Here is a 27,655-nt window from a genome sequence, read left to right as displayed (position 1 = left end):
TTTAGACATGCACGGGTTGCATCAATACTCTTGCTACATCCGCACACATGTCTTCTCTTCTTGGTCAGCCATCACACAGAGCCATCCACAGGACAGGGCCTGGTGGGCAGAAGAGGGCTGGTACCAAACATCTTCTGCCCCGACCCTTGCCAGGTGTCCCAACCCTCTTCTGGATAGCCTGCTCTCTCTTCCATCACCATTTCATTTTATTTGCAGCATTGGCAAAAATCTGAAACTACCCTGTTTGCTTGTTTACTGTCTGCCTTCTTCCCACTAAAAGCTGAGTTCCATGAGGTCACAAGCTTTTGGCAGCATTCCCAGCACTTGGCCTGTACTAGGTGCTCATTAAAAATGTGCTGATGAAGCAACTTAGTGCGATCTGGGGTCAGCCCACACTGGCTGCCAGACTGACTAAGAAAGCTTCTCTGTCCCCAAGGCTTCTGGCCTCATTAGGGAGCAGACCTGAAAGCAAACAGAGTCCTTTGCTTTTAGTTTTGCTCATCAAGTGGTTAATTAATCTGAAAATAAAAATATAAATGTAGCCATTATTGGGGAGCTTCTACGGGGCAGAGAAAACAGTCTTCAAGGCAAATAAGCTCCAAGGAAAGGGAAAGACAAGACACACTCCTGTTCATGTAAGGGGATAAGGGATGAGGGTGCCCTTGATGACCTATCAGAGCTGGTGGAAACTCTTTCCTTTTCTCTATCCCCAAAGAGACATTGCTTGTTGTTTTCCCAGGAGGGGGGAAGGGGGAACGTGTTAAACATTTTCCACTGTTCAGCTAGAATGCTGTTTGGAGCAGGAGGCTAACATCCCCTCAGCTGCTGCTCTCTGCCTTATTTAACTTGCACAGCAGACGGTGACATCTGTTGAAAAGCACTGCCTTGGCTGCCCCCTCCCTTGGAGGGGCTGGGGGCCTCTGGAGCTCTCCTCTGAGGCCTCCCACGTGCCATGGGGCAGCGGGGCTTCCGGCAGCTGTGCACAGATTTCTGTTGCTTTCCACATGGCCCCATTGTCAAGCGTGAAGCACGGTCCTCTCCACGCAGGACTTTTTAAAAGTAAGGCTTATGTTTTTCCCACTCAGAAATATGAGATCATTTTTATTCAAGGTTGATCGGATAGGCTCCTTAAAGACAATCCATTTGAAATCGGGAGGAAAGTATAATAACACTGAAAGCTGCACCTAAACGGAGCTCTGTCTTGAAAACCAACAACTAAAAATCACAAAAGTGATCTTATATTTTGCAAAATTAGGTTACGGTATCACTATGTGCTAATTCTTAGAATAAATCCTAGAGATGCATATATTTTTAATTAAAGTTGTATGATATCACCATATTCCTTTTTCTATTTGGCTTTCAGGGTATCTATTCATTTGTCCAATATGTATTTATTGTGTACTTACTATATATCAGGCACTGTTCTAGGTCATGGGATCAGTGAACAAGAAAGGTGAAAACAATCCATGCCCTATGGCATATTCTGTAGTGGAGTGACTGACAGGTTATAAAATATTATGGAAGAACAGAGTGTGCTGGAGAGTATCAAGTGCTAAGACAATACAAAGCAGGGAAAGAGAATAGGCAGTAAAGAATGGGAGTAAAAGTTACAGTTTTAAAGAGGATAGTCTGGATAGTCTCTCTGAAAAGATCACATGAGGGCACAGACCTGGAGCAGATGAAGGAGAGAGATAGGCATGTCTGGAGAAAGAGCATTCCCATCAGAGGGAACAGTAGGTGCGAAGGCCATGAGGTAGAATGTGCCTGGGGTATTCAAAGACGAGCAAGGGGCCGTTGTAACAGGAATGGAGGGAGGGAAGAGGAGGATGGAGGAGATGAATTTGGAAAGCATGGTGATAAGATGGTTCAGGATATTTTAGACCACCGGAAGGACATTGACTTCACTCTGACTGAGATGGGGAGCCCAAGACAGGGTTTTGAGCAAAGGAGTGAAGGGATTTGATTTACTCTGGTTGATGAACTGATAACAGACTATGGGGGGGGGCAGGTAGGAGTGGAAGACCCACTGAGAGGTCACTGTAGCAATCAGGTGAGAGCATGTGGTGGCTTAGACCAGGGAGGTAGTGGTGGAGATGATGGAAATGACCAAAGTCTGCCTCCTGCATACAGTTTGAAAACAGAGCTGATAGGATTTATTAACTGGTCTGGTTATGAGAGACACTGGACTATTGGAATAAGAGAGAAAGAGAAGAATCAAGATGACTCAAAGATTTTTGGCCAGAGCAACTGGAAAGGAGGAGCTCATATAGACAGAAATGGGGAAGGCTGCAGCATTAGGATATTTGGAGAGGAATCTCAGAAATCCAACTGGGCATAAGATTTTTACCTATTGGTCAAGTGGAGATACCAAGTGAGCAGCACGCTCAGGGCATTCTTTGTTGAGCCTCCAGAAACTTACCTCACAAGCCGCTTCCTTTCCTTATGAGGACACCTTGTTTCTTACAGTATAGAAGGGACAAAGCTGTAGAGAAGAATCAAGAACTAGGCACCTGAAAACAACAAGATACTGTTACTACCAGGGCATCTTTTAGATCCAAGAGAAGGAAGGAAATTCTTGAACTGGTATAGCTAGAGCTCTCTGATAATGTCCCAGGATAATGGAAAGCTCTACTCTTATCTTTCAGCTAATACACAAAAGGAGAGAGAGCTAGAGGGTGGGAGCTGGTAACTCCCATAGGCAAGGGCAACACAAATTGAGGGACAGTCTACAAAGCAACTTCCTTCAAACCTTTAAATGTGTCAAGGTCATTGAAGAAAACTAAAGAGGCACAACAACTAAATACAGCAAATGATTATTTTGACCTGGGTCCTTGTATTATAAGGGGCATTATTAGACAATTTGGGAAACTTGAATGGATGAGATTATTAGATGACGGTAATGTATCAACATTAATTTCCTGATCTTGATAGCCATTCTGTAGTTATGTGGAAAAGTGTCTTCATTTGTAGAAAATACACACCAAGTATGGAAGGGAAGGGGCATCAGGTTAGCAGCTTATTTTCAAAAGGCTCAGGGAGAAAAAGAATTCTTAGTATTAAACTTCCAACTTTCCTCTGTGAGATTGTTGCAAAATTAAATTAATATTTAAAACATGAAGACAGGGGGTCCTGGCTGGCTTGGTCCATAGAGTGTGTGACCTTTGATCTTGGGGTTGTGAATTCAAGCCCAACATAGGGTGTAGAGATTACTAAAAAATAAATAACCTTTAAAAAAAAAAAACAACAAAACAAACAAACTAACAACAAAAAAGTGAGGATATTTTTGTTTTACATCTTCTTCAGAGCCTATAAGAGAGATAGATAATTAGAGGGCACAGAGAGCAGTCAATGTTGATGGGTAAATAGAAGTGATAAAATATATTATTTGCAAGTTAAAAAGTAAACATAAGAGAAAGTCAGTGAGGGAATTTGGAGGATAAGAGATTGAGTTTGGAGGAAACATTGAGGAGAGACAATACTCTCTTGTGGTTTAATGGAATTTTTTCAGCTGGAAAATCAGCCAAACACAAGTTGGGGGTTGGCTTCAGGCAGCTGGAGCTTCTTTAGGACCCTAAGGAGGCTTCCTCCAACTCTCCTGCATCCACTATCCATCTGGGCAGGATGGTGGTCCAGCCCGAAGAGCACAAGCCTATAGATGAGGTGTCTGGACTAAGATGATCTTCAGTATCCCTTAAATACTTAAAGGACTTTGAGTATGAGAATAAAGTTGATAAAAGGAACATAGGAAGAAATAGATGAAAATATAGTGCCTTTCATTTGAAAATTTAAGTTCTTTTTATTTGACATGCCCACCTACCTAAAGGGGTGGTTCCTGCCCCATCTCTCCTTCCATCCCTCCTTTAGAAAAACCAAACTTATAACCTCTTCCTTAATGGGAACTGCATAAGGAGCACCCCCTCTCTTCTCAAACCTTGGATAACAGCAAGAGTCCCCTTAAATAGAATTTCCTATTTTATGATTTCTAAAATACTCAGATGCGTCATTGCAGAAATATTATAGCATGTTTTCCAAGTGTCAGAATAAATTTACACTGAAATATTACAATGCTAGAGTACCTATCACTTTTCTTTTGGCTTCAAATGAGTTTGTTTATAATATGCCTGATTTTTTTCATTGACCCATAATTTATTTAGAATAAATAAATTTACAAACATGGTACTATTTTATCCATATCTTTGTTACAGATTTCTATCAATTGTATTGTAATCAGATAACTAGGTTTTATATAAAATCAATTATTTGAAATGTGTTGAGGCTTGAGTTGCTGTCTAGTATATGGTTAGTTTTTGTAAATGTTATGAAAGTCTGGAAAGAATGAGGGTTTCTAATTGTCAGGAAAGGAGAGGGTTCTATATGTGTTTCTCAAGTTGAGCTTATTTAAGTATATTCATATTTTCTGTGTCGCTACTGATTTTTCAACTGCTTCACCTATCAGTAACTGAGCAAGGTGTATTGAAATCCTATGCTATGGGGACAGTTCTGTCAATTTCTCCCCATTGTGCTTTATGTATTTGGATTCTACTTTATTAGATGCCTACTAGTTTAGAATTTTTATTTCTTCCTGGTGAGTCAAACTGTTTTCATTACCGAGTGGCAATCTTTATTATAATAATGCCTTTTTTTTTTCTTAAAATCTATTTTGTTTCATGTTAATACAGTTTTCTCCAGCTTTCTTTTGGGTATTTGCCTGGTATATCTTTTTAAAATTTATTTGTTTATTCTCAACCTTTCAATGCCCTGTGTTTTAAGTGTACCTCTTGTAAACAAGCTGGATTTTGTTTTTTAGTCAGTATTTGCCCATCTACATTTACTGCAGTTATGAACAATGGAGGGTGTTGAGGTCACAAACAAAATAATCCTGACAGGGAAGGTTAGCTCGAGCAGAGTCTCCAGCCAACAGTTGCACTCAAGATTCTGCTGCCAGGGAGGACAGAGCAGAAGGCAAGCACCATTTACAAACAGGGGCCTGAAAGTCACATGTTCCATAGGGGGTGGGGGGTTTCCATATGTCACCCGAGCATCACCTTCCTTTGTGGAGAGATTTGTTCCATCTTCACCCACCAGGTTCAGAGACAGCCATTTGAAATATTAGATGTGGAGAGAAGGGATGCAAATCATTCTTAATAAAGATTCCCAATGCTTGTTAACACTAAATGATCACTAAGACTGCAGTATTAAGGAGTAAATACATTATACTTGTTCTATTCCCACAGCGGCTCATATGTCTTTAATGTTCAGGGATTTCTTATATTCTATAAAATTGTTTTCAAGCTTTTTTTATACTATGCCTGAAGAGTAATCTATGTGTTCTCTATGTGTTCTCTTAATGCTTTCTGCTAAAATAGGTTTTCATGATTATTTCTACAAAATCACTTTTATTTTTTCCTTCCACTCTGCCACTGGCTTTCTTGGGTCTTTTTTTTTCTTTTTTTTTTTTTTTTAAGTTCACTCAGAGAAGATAAAACCATTTAAAATAGTGTCTTAACCAGAGGTAGAACTACAAAACTACTTGAAGCTTGCAGTTACACTGAAATTGGACTCTAGTATCATCCAGCATTGGGAAAGCAACAGTAAAGCAATGGCAGACAAGCACCTGGTAGGTGACAGGTACTATGCTAGGATATGTGTGTGTGTGTGTGTGTGTGTGTGTAATCTCCATGTAAACACGAAAATTCAAGGCTCACAGAGGTTAAGCAACTGGCCTAAGATCACATGGCCAGTGACAGGTAGAGCCAAGATTCCACTCCAGTGTCTGAGTCTGTAGCAATGAAAAGTGAGTCCTGGAGTGAAACTACTGGAATTCATGTCCCACATCCACCACTTAAAAAAAAAATTGTGTGGCAATGGGCAAGTTATTTAATCCCCTCTCATAGCTCAGTTTCCTCACCCTAAATTGGAAATAACAATATCATATCCATAGGATTTAATGGGATGATATGAGGAGATGCTCAGAATAGAGCCTGGCACACAAAGAAGGCTCAAAAACTGTTAGTTATTATGGTTTCAGAGGACATTTTAGGGCTTCTTTCTCATCAATGGGTGCTGTTACTAGTCAGATTCCAAGTTTGTTTGTTTGTTTCTCTGAGAGAGAGAGAGAGCCAGTGCACATGTGGGGGGAGGGGCAAAGGGTGAGAGAGAAAGACTTTCCAGCAGACTCCCAGCTGACCTCGGCACCCAGTGCGGGGCTAGATCCCACAACCCTGTGATCATGACCTGAGCCAAAATCAAGAATCTGACACCTAACCCTCTGAGCCAACTAGGTGCCGGGATACCAAAGTTTCTTTAACATTACGTTCATCTGGTTCTCACCCTTGTCTTCACATGCCCTCCTCACCTGCCAAGCTGACTCACTGATTTCCCAGTGTTCTCACTATCGGCTGCTGCCTGGCTTTTCTCCAGCTGTTGTGGCCCAAGTGAGACTGTGCCTTCTCTTCCTCGATGGGGTGTTTGATTTTCTCAAATTTCATAGCACTTTGTGTTTATTAAGAGTTCTTTTTTCTCACCATATCAAGGTTGCATGAGACACCCTTTAGATACCCAGTTGATGATATCAAGTGGGCAGTTGATTCACAAGCCTGGAGTTCCTGGTGAAGGACAGGGTGGGCATACAGGAAGTCCTCAGCCTATAAATCTTATTAAAGACTCTGAAATGTAGAGGCCGAGATGAGGAGGAAGAAGAGTCAGCTGAAGAGGCTAAGAAGAAGCAGAGAGTGTAACAGGAAAAGCTCCTGGCGAAGATGGTATCACCAAAAGCAACAGAAGGAAGGGTTTGAAGGAGAGAGTAGCCAGCTGTTGAATGTCAAGTAAGATAGTGCAGAGAAGAGACCAGAGGAAACAGCCAATGAAGGTCATTGCAAAAGTAGTTTATGGAAGGAATGAGGACCAAGGCCCAAGAGGAGTGGATTGAAGAAGAGTGTGCAGTCAGAAAGTGGCAACAGCAAAAACAACAACAACAAAAACAAACAAACAAAAAAACTCTCCAAACTCTGATTTTTCTTTTCACCAAATTCACTGATGAAGAATAAAGAAGCATTTCTTAAGGTTAAAGTCCTAAGAATATTTATGCATTTGACCCAATAATTCCATTCTCACAACTTTAAAAAAACCTTTTAATCCCACTCAACGTATATATAGAAAAATGCAGAAATCACAAAGGCACATATGAGTTTTCACAGAGGGAACACACTCATGTAATTTGCCTCGCTCACAGAAATTTGATGCCAGAAAATTTTCCTCTGGATGAAAAAGCTGCGCTCCTAAGGACGCTGGCTCAGTGCTATAGGGAAGAACGCTAAATGCTAGGTGGAGGAATGACTCTGTAAATGTTGGCACATAAATTCAGTGGAACAGTGTGGACCATTAAAAATGACAGTTTTGAACTGGAGAACAAAATTTGCAAAACTCGAATGCCCTTGAGGCAGGTGGGCAGATGAAATCCAAGAAGCAGCCTGTTCTAAAACCATGCAAGGAAGGTGGGCTTGGGGCGGTAAAGAAATGCAGAGGGGAGAGTGCGAGCTGTGCCTAGACTTCCACACCAAAACGCTCAAGAAAGTAACACACTGGGGCGCCTGGGTGGCGCAGTCAGTTCAGGGTCTGGCTCTTAGTTTTGGCACAGATGGTGAACTCAAGGTCGTGGGGTCAAGTCCCGCGTTAGGCTCTGTGCTCAGTGGGTAGCATGCTTAAGGTTCTCTCTCCCTCTCCCTCTGCCCCTTCCTCTCTAAAATCAATCAATCAATCCAAAAAAAAAGAAAAGAAAAAAATAAAGCATAGTGCTGATCAAACAAAATGTGCCCTGGGCCTAGCTGTACTTGTAGGCCTTTCATTTGTGACCCTCGCTGGAGGTAAAGGAAAATATAGGCAACATAAACACACCAGGTATGGCCGCTGTTGATTCTGACAACGCACAGGCCATGGCTGCAGGAGGACAAGGGCCAGAGGTGAGCACAGAAAAACCAACGTTAGCCTGGGTGGGAGCCAGGCCAAATGACCTCACCCCTTCAAGCCTTAGTTTCTCCATCTGTAAAACAAGGGAATTAAAAAATGCCTCCTTCATAGAGCTGTTGTAAAGGTTAAGTGTGTAGAAAAGTGCGTTCCCTTCCTTTGCCTCTTCTTCTCCGTTGTTACTTTTAATGTTCTCATTAATATTATTTCTGACTTTATATCCAGCTCTCCTCTTCCCCCTCGTTCTCCCAACTCCAGCCATGCTAGCCTACTGGATATTTCTCCAAGGTGATTCAGCCTCAGGGTCCCCATTTTCTCCCCCTACTGTTGGCCTCACTTCCTGTGGGTCTCTTGCCCAGAGGACACCTCCTCTCAGAGGAGTCTCTCTCGCTCTCTCTTCCGGCTTTATTGTTCTTCATTGCACATAGTGCTGCCTGACATTTTATTATTTATGTATTTTTTTAAAGTTATCTCTTTATTCTCTACCCTAGAAGGTAAGCTTTATGAAGGTAGGAATTTACCTCACTTGATTAATGTTGTGTTCACAGTTCCTAGAAGGCACCTGGCACATAATAGACATTCAGGAAGAATTTGTTAAGTACTCTTGAGCGTTCAAGGTAGAACCGTCATGTCTTATTTTTTCCTTTCCCCCCAGATCTCAAAGGTGCAATGTTTGTGTAATTAATGATTGTGGATGACTCAAATGTGTAAAACTCCTCTTTTTTTTTTTCCCCACCCCCTGTAAAACTCCTCTTTATCTCTCCTAACTTGCGTGGCAGGTCAGCCGTGCAGAAGCTGGGAGCTGAAGTGTTTGAGAAGGTCTACAGCTACCTCAAGAGAGCAAGGCACCAGAAGGCCAGTGAAGCCGAGATCCAGGCAGCTCTAGAAAAAGTGGTGCCTCATGCCAGTGACTGTTTTGAAGTTGACCAGCTCCTGTACTTTGAAGAACAGCTGCTGATCACAATGGGTAAAGGGCCCACACTCCAGAACCCTCACCAACAACTGTCAAAAACAAGCAAAATCAAGGGGGCAAATCCATTCAACACATAAGGGGGACTTCATTATGGGAAATGGGCACAACGCTGGGGCTACCATCTTTAGTTTTAGTTCTTTGTCAGGAGGAGTGAGTCCTTTAGAGAATAGTAAACCAATCTGCCTCTACTCAGTCCTGGGCCAGTCAGTGTTGGTCTATACTCGGAGGAAAGCTTATGGGACCGAGTATGGCTTCCTGAAAAGCGTTCTCTGGAACGTGCCCTCAGCCCTCCCACTGGGACGGACCACCCCTGAGATGGCCTGGAAGAACCCATCTACCCTGAGCCATTTCCACTTGGAGGATCGACTCAGTGCCTCCTGCTTCGAGTCTCATGTGCTCTATGGTCAACCTGCTCCCTCCTTAGGTCGCTGAACACAGGCCTCTGACACACTGAGCTGCTGACCAGGAGTCACGAATCTTCATCTCAAGTGACCTGTTTTGGGCACTTTTGCCCTTCTCTGGCTAACAAGCAAGATGTGTATAAGGACCTGGACTAAAAATCCAAAAAGCAATTCTCTTCTGTGATTTATTCTCCAAGCTCATTCATGGAGTATTGAAGACTTTTATTCTTAATAAATATATTTTACCTGGTTACAAAATAAGTCACCTATTTTATCTTTTCCTTATCTAGAAGTTTGCTGATGAATGTAATACATCTGTGGTGATTACTACCGAGAGCAGCTCACATTACATTCATTTGGTACCTATTATGTGTCAGTACTGAGCTCTGTGCTTACAGTTTAAAGGGCCTTCTGTCATTCCATCTTTTCACCGACGAGAGAGACAGAGAGAGGAGAGATTACCCCCATGTTTGAGCGAACTGCTTATTTATTCAGCTACCAGAGCTGAGCTGAGCTGTCACCCCCGGGGTCTGTCTGATTCCCGCGCTGGAATCTTAACCACTAGGCATGTGGGTTTTCAACAAAGAAGCCACATCAGGCTTTGTCGAGGAGCTTAAACATACACACGTTTACGGGCACCTGGTTGGCTCAGTGGGTTAAAGCCTCTGCCTTCGGCTCAGGTCATGATCCCGGGGTCCTGGGATCGAGCCCCATATCGGGCTCTCTGCTCAGCGGGAAGCCTGCCTCTCCCTCGTTCTCTCTGCCTGCCTCTCTGCCTACTTGTGATCTCCGTCTGTCAAATAAATAAAATCTTTAAAACAAAATACACAAGTTTAAACATACTGTTAAAGAACTATCCTGATGCATGTGAGAACACTAGAGAAGGCTTTATTTGGGATGATTAAAATAGGGGAGAGAGACAGGTGTTTCTTAACACCGAACACAGCATGCAAAGCTGGAGATTTATACCCCAGGGTGGGACAGGACAGAGCAGGGCTCGAGGGATGTCAAGTTACAAAGAGAAGACACGTAGAGTAGGGGAGATTGTTGCCAAACCGACTTCACAGGACTCTTGCTGAAGACAGGTCGGGGTGACCCGAGAGCTGGGGTGGTGGGTTCCCACTAAACCACCTTAACAGGATTCTGGCTACACTGGACTCTGCAGGCTGGAGACAGGGCCCACCAGGCGGAGGCCCAGCTGAACGAGCGCTCAGAGGAGCCAGTCTAAAGTTCTGTCAAGGAGAGAAACTTTATCAACACCCAGCCTCACCCCCCTCCTGTCTCTGGGGAGGCATGGGGCCAAAGCCTATCTTCTCTTACAGAACAATCTGGTGAGCCTGACACACGAGTTATCTAGCGGTCAGCATTCTGCCCTCCGCTAACGATGGAGGACACTGAGGCAGAGTGTCCTTACCGACCCGTTATGGTGGTGCCCTGCCCCCGCACGAGACTAGTGTTTCTCACATTTGAGTGTCAGCATCACCGGGAGTGCTCGTTAAGACAAATTCAGGGCCCATCCCCAGCATTTCTGATTCAATAGGTCTGGGTGGAAATGGGGACTTCGCGTTTCTTACAAGTTCCCAGGGGAAGCTGATGCTCCTGGTGTGAGAACCCCCTCAGACCACCGTTTGAGACCCTCCCTCCTGCGGCCTCTCCTCCCTGTGTTGGGAGCAGTACTTGGTCTGCTGGGGGCCTGACTCATCTCACTAACATCTCTGAAGATGGTATGAGGACCAGGAAGAAGGCCCAAAGACTTCAGATGCCTTGCCGTGAATACTCTGAAGATGCAGTGATTGGGAGGGAAAAGGTCACAGTGCGGCTAACATGGCTTCTGGGAGTTCGATGGGATCAGTTCAAGGGCAAGGCAGCACAGTCAACGTGCTCTACAACTCATTCCCACCTCTGCCCAGCAGTCAAGGGAACCACGGGCACCCACAAACTCTGCTGTGCTCCCGGGCTCATGAACATCACTGTCCTGTGTTCCCTCAACTCCTGTACACTGTGGAGAGGTAGAGGTGTGGCAAGCCCTTATCCTTGGCCGGCAGGTGATAGTTGTGTTGCTGATCTCACAGCCCCTATGTCTGGGACAGGAAAAACAGGCCTCAAAAATGGGCTCCTTCCTGGGGGTGGAAACTGAGAATTCACAGAATTCTAACCTTGAGCCTGTTGTTCAAGCCCAAATCCAGAACTTGTAACCCCTACCAGGGTAGAATACTGACAATCAGGTTTGCCCCGGGGGGGCCTAGGACATTCTCATCATGCTGACAGGGAAGAGCCCTCATTCCCTGGAAGGGCTCCTCATAGCTCCCATATCCTTTTCTGACCAAACAGATTTGAAATGGATCCACAAGAGGGGGACAATAGTAGCAAGTTATAAAAGTTTCTGAATCTTCTTACTAATGGTTTTCATAACATTAGAACAGAATACTTGTGTGAGTTGCTGGGTCAGAATAGGAAATAGCTGCATTTCCAGTACTCTCTTCCATCTTCCACAAACAGATGAATGTGCCTGGGGAACAAAACCCCGGATTTAAGAATGTGTTACGGTCATTCCTCTAGCTCTGTAGCTGGAACTACAAAAAAACTGACTCCCCCTCCCCGCCCCCCCTCCCCTAAAAAAACAGATTCACAGGAGAAAACCACTGTGTGCTTCACTGGGAGTGAGGGCGGTGGTGCAAGATGGAAGGTAACAAAAAAAAAATCGCTTTTTCTTACTATCGGGAAAGTACTTTCTCCTTCAGTCTGACTCAGTCTGGATTTCGAATGACTCCAGGGTTGGTATTAATCACAAATCAAAATGCAAAAGTGTCATTCACTGGGTAGAAACTGGCTGGGGGATTAAGGAAGGCAGAAGGTGTCGTGATGAACCGGTCACAGGTAGGAGACAATAAAAGAACCCCGCTGGCTTGCTGCTTTGTAATATATATACATATATAAATATATATGTGTGTGTATATATTTCACAAACACCAGTTGACCTTTCCGCTTTCTATTTATGCAGAGGAAATGCCATCAGCTATTTTGGATGATGAGGAGATAAGACACACACAGGAGAGTGAAGGAAGTTAATTATTTAATGTATTTGGGGCTGAGGATGGAGTAAAAGCTCTGGGTCTATTATAAAGTCCAGCCATCACAGTGGGCTCAGGATAAAGGAGGCTGACAAATTAAACAGTAGCTCTAAGGGGGGAAACACCCCACTCTTTTTTCAAGATGATGGGATCAGTAACTAATATGTCAGAAGATCGGGCCAGGCGATGGAGAAAATAAAGAAGCCAAAAAAATGGAAAAATGAGGCAAAGAGAAGGGATGTGTGTATGGGGGTGGGAAATGGGATGGGGCAGGCTTGGACACACAGTAAAGAGTGTTGGAAACTTCTGCAGGGGCTTCTGGGTGGCTCAGTTGGTCAACCTGCTGACTCTTGATTTCAGCTCAGGTCAAGATCCTGGGATCAAGCCCTGCATTGTCCAGCTTCACACTCAGGGCTGTATCTTCTGGACTGTCCCTCTCCCTCCCCCACCGGCGCTTGCTCGCTCGCTCTCTCTCTTTCTCTCGCTCTCAATTAATTAATGCTTCTGCCACAATCTGCATAAGAAAAAAAAAACACAATACCGGGTGACTTGGATTCTAGACTCACTCTTGCCATTTACTATGCGATCTAGGGCAAACCATTTCTTCTGTCTTTTCCTGCCTATGTCTGCACACTGCTGTAAAGAGCGGATAAGACAAGATGATAGGCTCCATCACAAGAAGTTGGCAGTGAGGTTCAGCCTAATGTGTAGAAATGCTTCAATCTGGAAGATGCCCTTCACTTTGGAGGAGGACTCATTAGCTTGATTGTCAGGCTGCCTGATACCCCATCATTGGAGACTCATCCCTGAAAGCTTCCTTAGTCTTCCAAGATTCTACTACTATGCAAGCACACCCCAAAATGGTTAGCCATTTTTAGCTGACTCTTGACTAGAAATTAGCTGACAGTCAGCTAAGAGCTGATAGGGTCAAGAAGAAGGGAGCTCTGGAAAGGCAAGTGAGCTCTGAGGCCAGCTCTGAGTCCTCACAAAACCTTATCACACTTCACATTTTAGGACCCTGCCCATGTGACCCCCAAAGCAAGCCGTGTCACCAGTGCCCTTAGGACGCTCCGTTCTTTCCTTAAGGGGACGAAGGAACATCAGAAATCTGGTCCAATGCATATGCATTATAAAATAATACATTTGTTAGGAATATCAAAGTCATTGGCATCTATGCAGAACTGAAATCTTCACTCCAAGAAGAGTATTTTCGAAGTAGACTTGTAAGGTTAGATTGGGAGACAATCTTCGAACAGCTAGAAATTTTTTTCTCTTGAAAATATGGTGGCTGTTTCTTTCTCTGAAAGATTGAATTTTTGGTTCCAATTCATCCTTCTCTGGGCCCCTACTGTTCTCTTATATTCAGTAGCCTTCCAAACCCCATGCGGGAAGTAGATTTCCCGCCCCTTTGACTCTGAGTTGGGCCACAGAACTAGTTTGGGCGGAGTGACCATGCAGGAGCACTAGATTTTGTGGTCTTGCGTCTCTGCTCTCACCTGCTAGCCTGCCCATCACAGGGGGAGGATGAGAGATGGGGAGCAGAACGGCACCAGCCAACCCACAGAGTCATCCCAGCCAATGAGGACTAGAGCAGAACCTCTCCAGGCGATCCACAGACTCTCCAGCCAGAAGTGAATGTTCATTGCCATAGGCTCCTCGGGTTCTGTGTTTATTACGCTGCAATAAACTAACCAATATTCTCGACATCACTCTCTATTCCTTCTCTTAACACTTCCATTATCAAGTCCTCGGGCTTCCTTGTGGGCATTGATTTTTATAAATTTGGGGGAAAGCTTACTTCTAATGAAATGATTTAGTGGTTTCTCAGAAAAAAAAAAAATGAGGATCCTCTCCCCTCCTCCCCAAGCCCAAACGGTGGACCATGAACTCTGTCCTTCCTGGCTCTCAGCACATTTCCAGACAGTGTGGTGCAGGACCTTGGAGTCTACCAGGACCACTTCATCTGCAGATAGGGTCCAGCTCTTCCTTGGATTTTACTTCTATGTGTATTGAGTTCCTGTCGCCTACCAGGCATCTAGGCACACAATTTTGAATGATAAGCATTCAACACACAAGAGAATCAGCCAAAATGTCTGTTAAGAGATGAATGGGTCAAGGAGATGTGACATATGTATGCATATACACAACAGAATATTATTCAGCCTTAAAAAGGAAGGAAATCTTACCATTTTCTACAGCATGGGTGAACCTGAAGGACGTTATCCTAAGTGAAATAAGCCAGACACAGAAAGTCACATGCTGCAGGATCTCACTTTTCTGAGGAATGTAAAAATGTCAAGATCATAAAAGCGGTGGTTGCAAGGGCTCGGGTTGGGATGTCAGATGTTGGTCAAAGGTTAGGATGTTCTAGTTAATACAGGACAAATAAGTTCTGGAGATCTAACGTACAGCACGGTGACTCTAGTTAGAAGTAATACTGTATTACTGTACACTTGAACTCTGCTGAGGATGTAGATTTTTTTTTAAGATTTATTTTATTTATTTATTTGACAGAGATCACAAGTAGGAAGAGAGGCAGGCAGAGGGGGAGGGGAAAGCAGGCTCCCCGCTGAGCAGAGATCCCAATGCAGGGCTCCATCCCAGGACCCTGGGATGATAACCTCAGCGGAAGGCAGAGGCTTTAACCCACTGAGTCATCCAGGCACCCCAAGGATGTAGATCTTAAGTGTTCTTACCGCAGACACAAAAATGAAAATGGTCATGATGTGAGGTGACAGATGTGTTAATTAGGTTGATTGTGGTAGTCATTTCACAATGTATATCAAAACATCACCTTGTGTACCTTAAATATATAGTTTTTGTTGACCATACCTCAGTCAAGCTGGGAGAAGTTTCATCAGGCAAATACAAGGGAGGAAAAGATCTTGCAGGCCTGAAGAACACAAACATGGAGGACACAGCATGTGGGTTCTGGGGAGTTTGAAAGCTGTTGGGGCTGCTAGTACATAAAATGTGAGGACCATTACATCAGGTTTGAGAGAAAGGTGTAGTGGGCAGCCTCCTCGATGGCCCCCAGGGCAGTCTCCTCAATAGCCCCCAGTGATCCTCCCCTCTGGAATTCTGGTCTTGTGCAGTTACTTCTCCCATTGCCTCATGGTGGCCTGTGTGACCAATAAAATTTTGTAAAAATGGGGCTGACTTCCGTGACTACGTCGTAAGACATAGATTCCATCTTGCTTTCTCTTAGATTGCTCATTCTGGAAGAAACCAGCCACCATGTCTCCAGGACACTCACACAACTTTAGGGAGTGGTCTATGGTCTATCTGGCATAAAATTGAGGCTTCCACCAATATCCAGCACCAAGTTGAGTCACCTGGGAAACAAATTCCCCAGCTAGTCAAGTCTTCATTTGACTGCAGCCTTTGCTGACATCTCAACTAAAACATCATGAGAAACCCTGTGCCAGGACCATCCAGCTAAGCCATTGCTTAATTCCTGAGCCGTGGGTGCTGAAACAGTAAGTGTCCCCTGTGGTGTTAAGTCACTACATTTCACAGTATGATTCGGCAGTAGATCACTCATACAGAAGGCAAGGCTCAGATCTGAGCTGTTGGGTTCATCTGCTTTGCGGGGCGGCCCCTGAAGAGGTGTGAACATGCCATGGCTTTTGGCTCTGAGACTACATGGAGGGCCGGTTAGAACAGGGTGAGGCTGAAGGCAGACAGTTAGGTGTGGTCTGGGCGAGAAAAGATGACGTCAGGGCCCTGTGGAGACAACACAAGGGCACCAGGGGAATGGAGGGCTGACCTGGGTGGGAGGGGAGGACGACTCCTAGGTTTGTGGCTTGGGTGATTGGACCCTTCACAGAGCTGGGGATACAGGAGATGCAGGGAGGGCAGGGGAGGGGAGAAACGCTGAGTCCATTCCTGGGTGTGTTGGGTTCGGGGTGCTCGTGGGGTACTCAGGGGAGGTGGTCTAGGCACAAAGCTGCAGGTGTCTGTGAAATTCTTACATTCAGTGGATGCATGTAATGAGCTCCAGACCGCATGGCAGTGGGTATTTTCAGTGCTGGACCTGCGAACAACGAAGAGCAGGGCTGCCTTCTGCAGAATGCCACTTCCTTTGAGGCTGCTGGATTTGATTTCAGATATGTGAGTGCTCCCTAAATAATAACCACAGCATCTACCTCTTTTGGATGAACCTCAACTGGCCCAGCCGGAAGCTCTCTGCTGGCGGCATCACCTCCCTGCCCCTCCACCCTCCGCTGTGTATTCTTCAACACTCAGCGGTTCTCAACCTTGGCTCTGCATTCGAAACACCTGGAAAATTTTATGAGGATTAAGTGGAATCATTTAAAATTTCCTGGTAGATGGTCAATGTTGGTCGCAGTCTTCTGCCTAAAAAGTGAGATTAGACTCTTATCTTTTTCTCCCTCTCCTGGACCCAAAGGGATCCTATCTGTAAAAGGGTTTTGTGAAATGCAAAACTTTATTCAAATGTAAATGATAACCTTTAACTTCAGGAGAAGTCAGAGATCTTGGTATTTTTAACTTTTTACTATGGAAAAGATCAAACTGTATAAAAGTAAAGAGAATAATATAATAAGCCCTTGTTATGGAACATCACTCAGCTTCAGAAATAATCAATTCACAGCCAATCCTCTTTTATTTCTATTCTCACCCACTGCCACCTCACTGCATTATTTTTATCATAAATTTATAAATACCTCAGTATGTATCTCTAAAAGAGAATCTTTTTTTAAAGCTGTAATACTATTTTCACACTTGTAACTGTACCAGTAATTCCTGTCTACCAAATAGCAGGTCAGTATTCACAATTCCCATCTTACTTTCTGTTTCTTCAAATTAGGATCCCAGGAAAGCCCAGCTGCTTCAACTGATAGATCTCCTCGATCTCTTATTATGTACAGATTCTGCTTCCATCTCTTTTTTCCCCTTGTAATCCATTTATTGAGGAAACCAGGTCATTGGTCTTATAGAGTTTCTTTGAGTCTAGGTTTTACTGGTGGCATCTCCTCATTTAAAAAAGTAAGCGCTATAATTTTTAAAGAGATTTATTTATTAGAGAGTGAGAGAGTGCGGGGGAGAGGCAGAAGGAAAGTATTTCAGAGAGATTCCTTTCTCCGTGTGGAGCCTGGCAATACAGGACTCTGAGATCATGACCTGAGCCAAAATCAAGAGTTGGATGCTCAACCCTCTGAACCACCCTGGTGCCCCTAAACTTTATTTTTTTGTAGCAGTTTTAGATTTACAGAAAAAGTTGTGAAGATAGTACAGAGTTCCCATATAGTCTACCCAGTTTCCCTATTATTAATATATTAGCATGGTACATTTGTTATAATAATGGACCAATATCAATACATTATTATTAATCAAAGTCTATACTTCAGTCACATTTCCTTAGCTTTTATCTAATCTTTTTTCTGATCCAAGATCCTATCCAGGATACCACATTATTACATTCAGTCTTCAGGAATCCTAAAGGTCCCATTTGTTCTGACAGTTTCTCAGACTCTCCTCATTTTTAGCGACCTTAACAATTTTGAGGTGTGCCGCTCAGGTGTTTTATAGAATGTCCCTCCTATGGGGTTTAATGCTTTCTTCACAATTAGATCAGGATTATGTCATTTTGGGAGGAAGAGAGCTGACATTAAGAACTGTTTCCATAACATGGTATTAGTACATACCATCAACATGACTTATCACTGTTATTGACCTTGAGTCACCTGGCTAAAGTAATGTTTGTCAGGTTTCTCCTCAAAGTTACAAATCATTCCCACCACTCCCTCCCCTTTCCATAGTGTCCTCACTGGAAGGAAGTCATTATTCACAGCCCACACTTAAGGAGTGATCAGTTGTGCTCTACCTCCTGGAGGACAGAGTATCTATATAAATTATTTCAAATTCTTCTGTGGGAGATAACCCTTCCCACTCATTTTTTACTTATGCATTACTTTCTTCAGTAAGCTTTACACCCAACCTAGGGCTTAAGCCCATGACCCTGAGATCAAGGGTCAAATGCTCTACCGACTGAGCCAACCAAGTGCCCCTACTTATGCATTAGCTACATCAGAATGGACCCACAGATCCTTATTTTATACTTTGAGTTATAATCCAATACTTCTTTATTTTACTGCTCCAATTGTTTCAGCTTTGGCCACTGTGAGCTCTTTCAGTTAACTCGTGGGTCCCCATCCCTTTGACAAATTCCTATCAATATGGATTTTTTTTTCTTTTCATTAAAAACAAAAGATCTCTCACATCACAAGATGCTCTAGGTTTATCATGTATTCTCAGGTGTATTTCTTGTCCCAGTGCTTGAATCGGCCATTTCTCCAAGGGGTCTTGGTTCCTTTATTAGAAAATGGTATTGGAAATCAAGCTCTGGACACTGGGTATGCCTTTTGCCACTGAGCTAACCCTGCTTCGAGACCCTCCCCCGCAGCTGACAGATGAAATGTGTGCATACAAACCTTTGTCTATGCACATATCTATAACTATTTCTGTATGTAACCATCTGTATCTAAGTTAAGCTCAGCACAATTTCATACTGATGTCTCCAGCTCTAATCCACTACCACGTGGATCATTTTAGCTTCTTCCTGATATTTAAAAAAAGGGTTTTTTTTTAATATATTATAAAATGGTAGTTAGATCCAGATTCAAATTCAATTTTTTGGCAAGATTATTTCATACTAGGTAGTGTGTTCTTCCATCATGAAGTATACAGTATCTGATTTTCTTTTGGTGACATTAATAGTCATTGATGATCATGCCTTACGATCTGTTACTTCAAGTTTATAAAATAGTAAAATCATGATTGGCTCTGTTTTTTTCTTTATAATACCCTACATTATAACCTTATATTATATTATAATTATATAATTATAATTATAAAGGTATTATAATACCTTTCTTTGATTAACTATAATACCCTTACTCCTGCTGAGCAAGGAGCCTGATGCCGGGCTGGATCCCAGGATCCTGGGACTATGACCCGAGCTGAAGGCAGACACTTAACCAATTGAGCCACCCAGGCGCCCCTTCTGTTTTTGTTTGTTTTTCATTTTTAGTATTGAAGTATAGTTGACATAAGACGTTATGTTAGTTTCAGGTGTACAACAGTGATTTGACAAGTCTGTACATCACTTAGTGCTCACCGCGGTAAGTATGGTCACCGTCTGTCATCATCCAACGTTATTACACTATCATTGCCTCTATTCCCTATGCTGTACTTTTCACCTTCATGATTTATTTTATAATCGGAGGTTTGTGCCTTTTAATCCCTGCCACCCGTTTCACCCATCCGCCCACCCCTTCCTCGTTATTTTTCAGATGAATTCATTCTTCAGCATCTTCTGAGGTTACCATTGAGTTATTTGGGGTTTTGAGTACCATTATGAACTTGGAGTATCTCTCAAGGGACACAGCATTGCTCCGTGATCTACCTCCAGCCTTTACTTCTAGATACTCTGCCTCAGGAAGGTGGAATTGGGGGAAGCTGGTCTCCCCCAACAAGAGGCAGAAAGCAGGGCAGAGGCAGAGAGCAGTTTGGAAATGGATGGCAAGACTGGGGAGGAGGGAGAATCTTTGGAGAGTTCCATGTTCATTCATACTGAAAGAGCTCTGGTTTCCAAAGTCATTAATCCTTATATAGCTGTTGCCTTGGTTTCACAGAGTCTTCCACATTGCCTTAGAAATAGCTGAATCCATCTTTAAAAGCCTCCTCCTGGAACCAGGAAAGAAAAACAGCCTGAAGGTCTGGGAAGAGCATGTCTCTCCCATGCAGGAGAGAAAGCAAGTCACCTTTGGAATGTTAGGGGTAACTGTTAGGGCACTGATTGCTTATTAGTTACCTGAAACAAAGTTAAAAACCACCACCAGAGATTCTGATCCAGTTGGTCTGGGGTGGACAGTGCAATTGGCAGTTTTTGTGAGTTTTCTGCAAGTGTTCAACAGGGGCCATTTCCAAGCCCCCCAGAACTCTAACAGGCCAATGAATTTGTGTCATATTTACAGTGTCATCACTTTGATCCAGCTGCCTGATCCTGGCTGCATTCCAGGTCTTTAATACAAGACACATCACTCTGCCCCTACCCTCCCTCCAAGGATGGTTACAATAAATTTGTGCTGGGCACTGCTCCAAGCACCTTAAACATTTCACTACCTCTGTATCATCTTCACTTAAGAGATGAGCGCTGGGGATCTGAGAGAGTTAAATGACTCGCTAAGGTCACAAGCCAATGTCTGGACGGGTTCGTGGGCTCCTTCCTATCACATGCTATCTCTTACAGGTTAGGATTTTAAGCGAAGGCCCTCTTAAGGAGCTACACCCTCCCTTCCTTTGCGTAATAAATAGTGACTCTTGGTGTAGGGGCTGTCTGCATGGGACCTAGATTGGGGTGAGGGATTCTGAATGCCTGTTCCTCAGCATCCGGCACTAGTAGCCTCCACCTTCCTTCACAGATCCGGGGTCTGGTGTGTATGAGCAAGGTCCGGAAGGCCTTAGGCACTTCCACTTCTGATCCTCCCCACGAGCACAGCTCACACCCACAGCTTTCCACACTTACCCTTCCCCTGAAAATCGCATCAGTCCCTTCCTATGCTACCTGTCCTATTCGCTGCCTATCGCCACCCCCAATTGCTCTCTAGAAAACACTTATTGACCACCCCTGTCCTATGATACTCCCAAATCAAAAAATGCCGCCATGCACCCGGGCCATAAACTCTGACCTCACCCTACCTAGCACAACTCCCCCCCCCGCCCCAGTGGACCAGCCACTGGGTCCCGCGCCCCCCACTCCGGCCCGCAGGGCAGCTGTTACACCTATCGCTCCTTTCCATCGCCACTGCAAGGACAGGCCAGGTCTCCGAAGCCGGCTCGGCCTCAGTCCTTCCTAGCCCCGGCTCCTGCCCCGGGCTCCGTGTGCCACCGGAACCAAACCAGCTGCGGCTCCCTGACGCTCCCGCGCTGCCTCCAGCCGCAGGCCTCGGCCCCAGGGAGAGCCTGCCCGGGTAGCCCGCCCCGCCACCCGCCGGATGCCGGAGCCCCGCAGGCCCGGCACTGTGACGGAAGCGTGACTTCCCCGCCTCGCTCGGCGCCGGGATCCCGGGCCACGCCGCCTTCGCCCCGCCCCGCCCGGGGCCCAACCCGGACGAGGCTTTCAGTTCCCCCGAGTCCCGCGGCGGTCGCTGGCTCCCTTGGCCTGCAAGCCCCGCCCCGATTGGCTGGCGCCGGGTCCGCCTAGGCCCTTGGGCCCTCGGGACGGCGGCGGGGACAGGCGTGGGGCCATGGCCGGGATCCGCAGGCTGGAGCTGGAGGAGGCCCTGACGCTGGGGTCTGGCTGGCGCCACGCGTGCCACGCGCTGTTATACGCGCCGGACCCAGGGATGCTTTTCGGTCGCATGCCGCTCCGTTACGCGGTCCTGGTGAGAAGGGGCGCCCCGCCTTCCCCCCCGCCCCTACCCCTACCCCGCCCCTCTCCTCCTCCCCCGGGGACGCCGGCCGGGCGCCCGGGCGACCCCGCTGTCCCCTCTCGCAGATGCAGATGCGCTTTGATGGGCGCCTCGGCTTCCCCGGCGGCTTCGTCAACATGCAGGACGGCGGTCTGGAGGCCGGGCTGAACCGCGAGCTGACCGAGGAGCTGGGCGAGGCCGTGGCGGACTTCCGCGTGGAGCGCGCCGACTACCGCAGTTCGCACGCGGGTCCGGGGGCGCGCATCGTGGCCCACTTCTACGCCAAGCGCCTGACGCTCCAGCAGCTGGTCGCTGTGGAGATGGCCGCCCCTCGCGCCAAGGACCACGGGCTGGAGGTGGGGCCCAGCCCGGGAACCCCACCCCCATAGCCTCCCTGCGCCCCCCCCCCCACAGCCGATCCCCCACTTTCCTAAGGTAGTTAGGATCTTGGGATTCTTTCATCTGGTTGACCAGCCACAGCCAGTGTAGTCTCCCCCTGCCCCCCCCCCCCCGTTAACTGGCCTCTGCAGTTGCTTTTCTAGAACACACCTAACCAAATCTCTCTCCCCGCCTCAAGCGCCTCAAGCGTTGCATTCCAGGCCCCTGATTTTCTTGGTTAAAGATGCGGCCTGATAGGTTGTTGTTAAGCTAGGAGAGTCGGGGAGTCAATTGTTAATGGCGATGGTTTTCAAACTTTGACAGGTATCAGAATCAGCTGGGAGCCTTATTACTGACCCCACTCCCAGAATTTCTGGTTCAGTGGGGGAAGGAAGGAGGGAAGGACCTGAGAATCTGTATTTTTCAAAAGTTCTAAATGGTGCTGATGTGGCTAGTCTGGAATATTTTTGAGAACTACTGGTGAAGGGCCAGACATACATCCTGGAGGCAAGAGGCACTGTAGGTTTAGTGATGTAGGAGAGATTAGCATTTACGAAGCTGGATGGCATGGTCATTTGCCTGCAGAGAGCTGGGCCCACTAGGTATAAGAAATAAGTCCTCAGGCCTCGTTCTGGGGGACTGATAAGGGATGAGACCTGATCTGGAAAGATTGGTCTAGGATGAGCTACTTATCTTGTCACATGTCTCCTTCCTTTCACAGGTGCTAGGCCTGGTGCGAGTGCCCCTGTATACCCTACGGGATGGTGTGGGAGGCCTGCCTGCCTTCCTGGAGAACACCTTCATTGGAACTGCAAAGGAGCAGCTGCTGGAGGCCCTCCAGGATTTAGAACTGGTGGAACCTGGTTCTCTTACAGCCCGGAAGATCTCCCTACCTCGCTAGAGGCAGCCCTCTGTGGACCCACGGAACCTGAGATGAGGATGTTGGTACAAAGGAAGGGAGGAGTGAATGGGGGAGGTTTTATCTTCCAGGCCTGAACCTGATAGATGATAACAGATTAAAAGAAGTATGTGCAGTATGTTTGAGCAAAGGGCCCCCCAGCAACTCTCAGCCTCCAGATCAAAAATCTGCAGCTCATCCTGGGGCCCTGGCAAATTCCCAGAGCTGGCCTCCTCTCTGTCCGTTTGCACACACACAGCATGGCAGTCCCCGGACCTGTGAATGTACAGTCTGTCCCCACATACAAGCTGACGCCTCCCTGCAACCCCCATGTGCAGTTTAACTGGAAAGTGGCATGTGTGGGGTCTAGCTTATCATCGGAGCCATCTCCTTGAGGGGGAGGAGCCTCTGATCCAGGGGAGCATCTCTGCCCACACTCGTAGATGGCTGTTCTCAGGGGTGTAGCCCAGCATATGCTTGCTGCAGAGGTTGAGAGAAGCAGAGGACCTTTTCTCCCTGAAAATCATCACATCCTTGCTTGGGTGTTGGCAAAAGCAATATACTTCTAAAAGGTGGTAGAGGGTCCTAACCAGCTTCCTGCCCACTTCTGAAATTGAGCAGAAGGCTGAAAAAAATGGCCTGGTCTCCTTGGATTTGAACTTCTGAGCCCTGGTGCATCTCCTCCAAAGCTGGCATCTAGGACTCCTTAGACCGGGGACCTTCCCTTCCCTCAGAAGGGAAGAGACCCAGCCCTGATTTAGCCCTGTCCTGACCAAAAGAGCCTGCCATTAAAGAACGGCTTATAGCTGAGCCTCAGAGCCCTTCGGTTTTTTGGACAAATTATCTGTCTGAGGTATTGGAGATCTGGGGATGAGAGAGCCACGGGTCTTTCTCTCCATGGGGTTAAAGGGCTAAATGGCAAATATCTCAGGCTTCATGGGCCACATGGTCTTTGTAGCATCTGCTCAGCTCTTTAGTTTCAGAAGCAGCAATGAACAACAGATAATGGGCATGGCTGTGTTCCAGTAAAATTTAATTTATGCAAGGAGGTGGACAGCCACCTGTAATCAATTCAATTGATGCCTATTTCCATGTTTTGTTTATATCAGTGTTAAGAAGGAAATAAAAGGTTGACACAGATCTCACCTTGAAAGGTTTTACTTTTTGCTAAGGTTGTCTGGAAGGGCCGGCCCTCTCTGAAGAGCAGGTACACTGAAAAATAAGGATGAAGTACCAGGTAGGAGAGTGGGAAGAATATTCTGGGTATTCCAGGAGTAGCACGTGTCAAGGTTCTGAGGAGAAATCTTGGCAGATTATCCCACATCAAAGAGAGGGGAATTAAATTCCATTTCTCCATTGGGGTGGCAGAGGGATAAGCAAAGAATTTGTAGTCCTCTTTAATTGGCAGAGCATGGTCTAGAAATGGAAGAAGGCCAGTGTGATTAGGCTCTAGGACGCAAGGGGAGAGGACGCTGGAGAGACGGGCAGGAGCCAGATGGCATCTCACAAGGCATGGCCAGGGGCTGATGGTGTGTGCGGTGTGGACTGGAAGCGGGTAGGAGAGGGACTGGGAGATGAGGGAGGCTGCCACCTGGGAGATGGTGGAGGGCTGAGCCATGGTGGTAGAGAATGTGGGAAGATGTGGATGCGTTTGAGAGCGGTGTTGGTGGCAGCATTGACGGGCCCTCTGGTGGGCTGAGTGTGAGGGGAGCTGAGGGGAAAGAGTATCTTCAGTTATCCAAATTGTGGATGGAGGGGAAGCCTGGGTCTGTGGGGAGAAGCTTGGGCAGGGGACAGAATCAAGGTCATTCTGGGTGTGTCGAGACAGAAATTTCTGAGTCATCTGCATAAAGAAAGTATGACAGTTTGCCCAAAGAGTTCAGGCAGGGAAAGAAAAAAGAGGAGAGGGTTCGGGGTGGGGTCCTGAGAAGCCAGGGGCTCCGGGTTCAGGAGGAGGAGAAGACCGTGTTGAAGAGGCTGAGGAGTTGAGAGGAAGCTGCTTTAAGACAGTGAAGTCTGCCAAGTGCTTATGAGAGTTTTGGTAAAATGAGGGCAAAACTGTCCATCAGATTTCGTAGCTGGAGGTTTTTGGTAACTGTGAGGGAAGCAGTTTCAGGAAGGGGTGGGAGGGGAGTGGAAGGCAGACCCGGGGTCGTGGGTGGATAGCGGGGGACTGGTTGGTTCTGTGGGGGTGTGGAGAGAGGGCTTGACACCTGGAGAGGGCTGCGGGGTCGGCAGGAGACCGAGTGTGAGTGTGTTGATGGGAACAAAGTAGAGAGAGGCGGTGCTGAAGGGGCCCCAGTCCCTGAGAACAGAGGAGGGCCAAAGCCTCTGACAGGAAGAGGGACAGTCCCGCAGCATGACGGGGCTCAGAGAAGAGGGAGAGGAAGGCGTAGAGGATGAAGAGTGCTAAATTAGTGGTGGGATGACGGACTTGGACTGTCTTAATGGAAATAAAGGGAGACTAACCAGCTGGATGTGGGCGGAAAATGCTCCCAGAGGTACCAAGTCATTCATCACTGCATGGGAAAGCACGTTGGTTCAAGAAATGGCAGAATGGGAAGGCAGTGTCGAGCTAGGGGTCGATTCAGAGCAGGACCCGACTGAGGGCCCAGAGTAGGACACCTTCAAGATGTGTCCCTGGGCCCTTGGGTGGATCACGGGGTGGGGGACATGCACGTGTACTTACCCCTGTCTTCCCATCCTCGGTGCTGAGCAGCAAGGAAGAAGCTGCTGGTGCCCATTTGGGGTTTTACAGAGGAGCATCAGGAAGGGAGAGAGGCAGGGCGGGAAAGAGGGTCTGCACTAGTGAAGTCCCAAGGGTGGGCTGTGGGCTAAGAGGTTTAATCTGCATACAAAGGGAAATGAAGACAGGGGCTTCAGGGGGCAGTTAGCGAATTAAAGGTTTCCCAGAGGCAGAACTCCAACCTATGGGGTGGTGGGAGGAGTATTTGAGCCCCAGAGGGATGCTTCTGAAATTTAAAGGTGAAGCCATCACAGGTTAAGTCACAGGTCAAATCAAAGTCTGTGTGATGAAACCAGACACAGATGTTGGAGAAGGTAGTGTGAACTAGGAAACACCATCCTTAGTGAACAACAGGAGGGACCCAGGAGGGGGCAGGGGACATGACAGGGCAGCAGGAGCCTCCGAGGAGAGAGGCTGAGCAGCGGTCAGGAGGGACGGCAGGAAGCAGTGTTGTCCCGTGGCACTTCTCGGCCCTGGAAGAGTCGGGTTGGGGATAGGTCCTGGGCAGGTCTGCCCCAAGTGCATACTGGTGTATAGTCCGGCTGCATCTTCCACCGTGTCCATGCGGCCACTAGATAGTCCTACCTATCTCCTCTGCTCCAGAGTTCCCACAGCCCATCTCCTTGCCTCCTGGCACTACATCCGGCGCCTACTTTTTTATTCCTACTCAGTCTCCTTATTTTGTAAGTCTCTGGTGATGTTCAGGGAATCTGTGGCCTTCCCGTGGCCTCCCCGTGGCCTCCCACGCACATGCCCTCCCAGTCAGTAGCTCTTGTCACAGGGAGCCATCTTGAAGGTGTCCGTCGTTCTGTGGCTTGAGTGCATGTCACTGGCCTCGTCCCCCCAGTCCACAGGCAGACCAGGGGTCCTGCAGATTTTTCCACAGGTTTCTCCGTCTCTCACCCATTGCCATCCTGCTGCTGGATGAGAACACATGAGTATGGCTGCCAACAGGGATCTCCTTGACCTTGTTTAACCAGCCAACCGGGTGGAGAAGACAGCAGCCTTCCTAGCGGTCCTCGCCCCCTCCCTTAGCTGCTGCTGTGACCATCAGCACCTGACCTATTCCCTATCTGAAACACGGGGTGTATGATTCCTGCAGAGAGGGCTCACTGGGAACAGGGCTTTGAGGAGGCACTCCCGCCCCTATTTATTGGTACCTGATGGCAGCCACGTTTCATTCCTTGTTAGCGCATTTGTCTCTGGGAGGCTGAGTGGCCCAGGCTGCCTCCTCCCCCCGCCCCCACTCCACAGCAAACATATTTCTGCTTTTCTCAGCAGAATCAGCTACATGTTCACACTTCTCAGTTCTGTGCTTTTTCCTAGATTATGCGACTGCTGGTGCTGAATTAACACTTCTGGGCCCCAGGCTGTCCTGAGCCAAAGTTGTACTCAGTTATCAAGTTTCTGGCAAGCCTATTATAAGCAGAAACATCCAAGGGAAGGGTAGCTTCCCAGTTACTTGGGTCCTCAGAGGCTGCTAAGTGAAACAGACGAAGGTGGAGGGTAGAGAAATGGGAAGGGATGTTTTCTGCGAGTTTTAGTTTATTACAGAGAAAAAAAATTTTTTTTCCATACTTTCTACCCCACACAGACAAAATGAGTAGGAAAAAATATTAGAAGAATAAACATTTTCTCTATGGTAAAATTAGTGATGGCATCAGAATTTGAGCCAAACTAGCAGACATTGACCCTTGACCTATCTCAGAGAGGCAGAAGAGCTGGAGGTGAAGGGAGTCTATTTAAAATATGATTCTGAGGAAAAGGATGTGGGGTATGATCAGAGCAG

The 27,655-nt window shown here is 46.6% G+C and overlaps 2 protein-coding genes across 5 annotated transcripts in view; both read left to right on the top strand.

Moving 5' to 3' along the window:
• The window catches only part of NEK11 (NIMA related kinase 11), a 256,169-nt gene extending 246,581 nt beyond the window's left edge, over window positions 1-9,588 (top strand). For 3 of the 4 annotated variants that reach the window (XM_044252388.1, XM_044252389.1, XM_044252391.1), the window contains one exon: window positions 8,742-9,588. In XM_044252388.1, the coding sequence (XP_044108323.1) occupies window positions 8,742-9,012 (271 nt within the window). In that variant the 3' untranslated portion in view covers window positions 9,013-9,588. The remainder of the gene's footprint in view (window positions 1-8,741) is intronic. The other variant, XM_044252390.1, reaches the window with a different exon arrangement.
• A 12,017-nt stretch (window positions 9,589-21,605) lies between these two features.
• NUDT16 (nudix hydrolase 16) lies at window positions 21,606-24,260 on the top strand. The gene is made up of 3 exons (XM_044252381.1): window positions 21,606-21,817; window positions 21,931-22,200; window positions 22,944-24,260. The coding sequence occupies exons 1-3, from the start codon at window positions 21,680-21,682 to the stop codon at window positions 23,121-23,123; spliced, it is 588 nt and encodes a 195-aa protein (XP_044108316.1). The 5' UTR covers window positions 21,606-21,679; the 3' UTR covers window positions 23,124-24,260.
• Window positions 24,261-27,655: the final 3,395 nt, after the last annotated feature.

Source organism: Neovison vison, chromosome 6, assembly GCF_020171115.1.
Source record: "Neovison vison isolate M4711 chromosome 6, ASM_NN_V1, whole genome shotgun sequence".
NCBI lineage: Eukaryota > Metazoa > Chordata > Mammalia > Carnivora > Mustelidae > Neogale > Neogale vison.
This window is presented reverse-complemented; position numbering and strand designations above follow the sequence as displayed.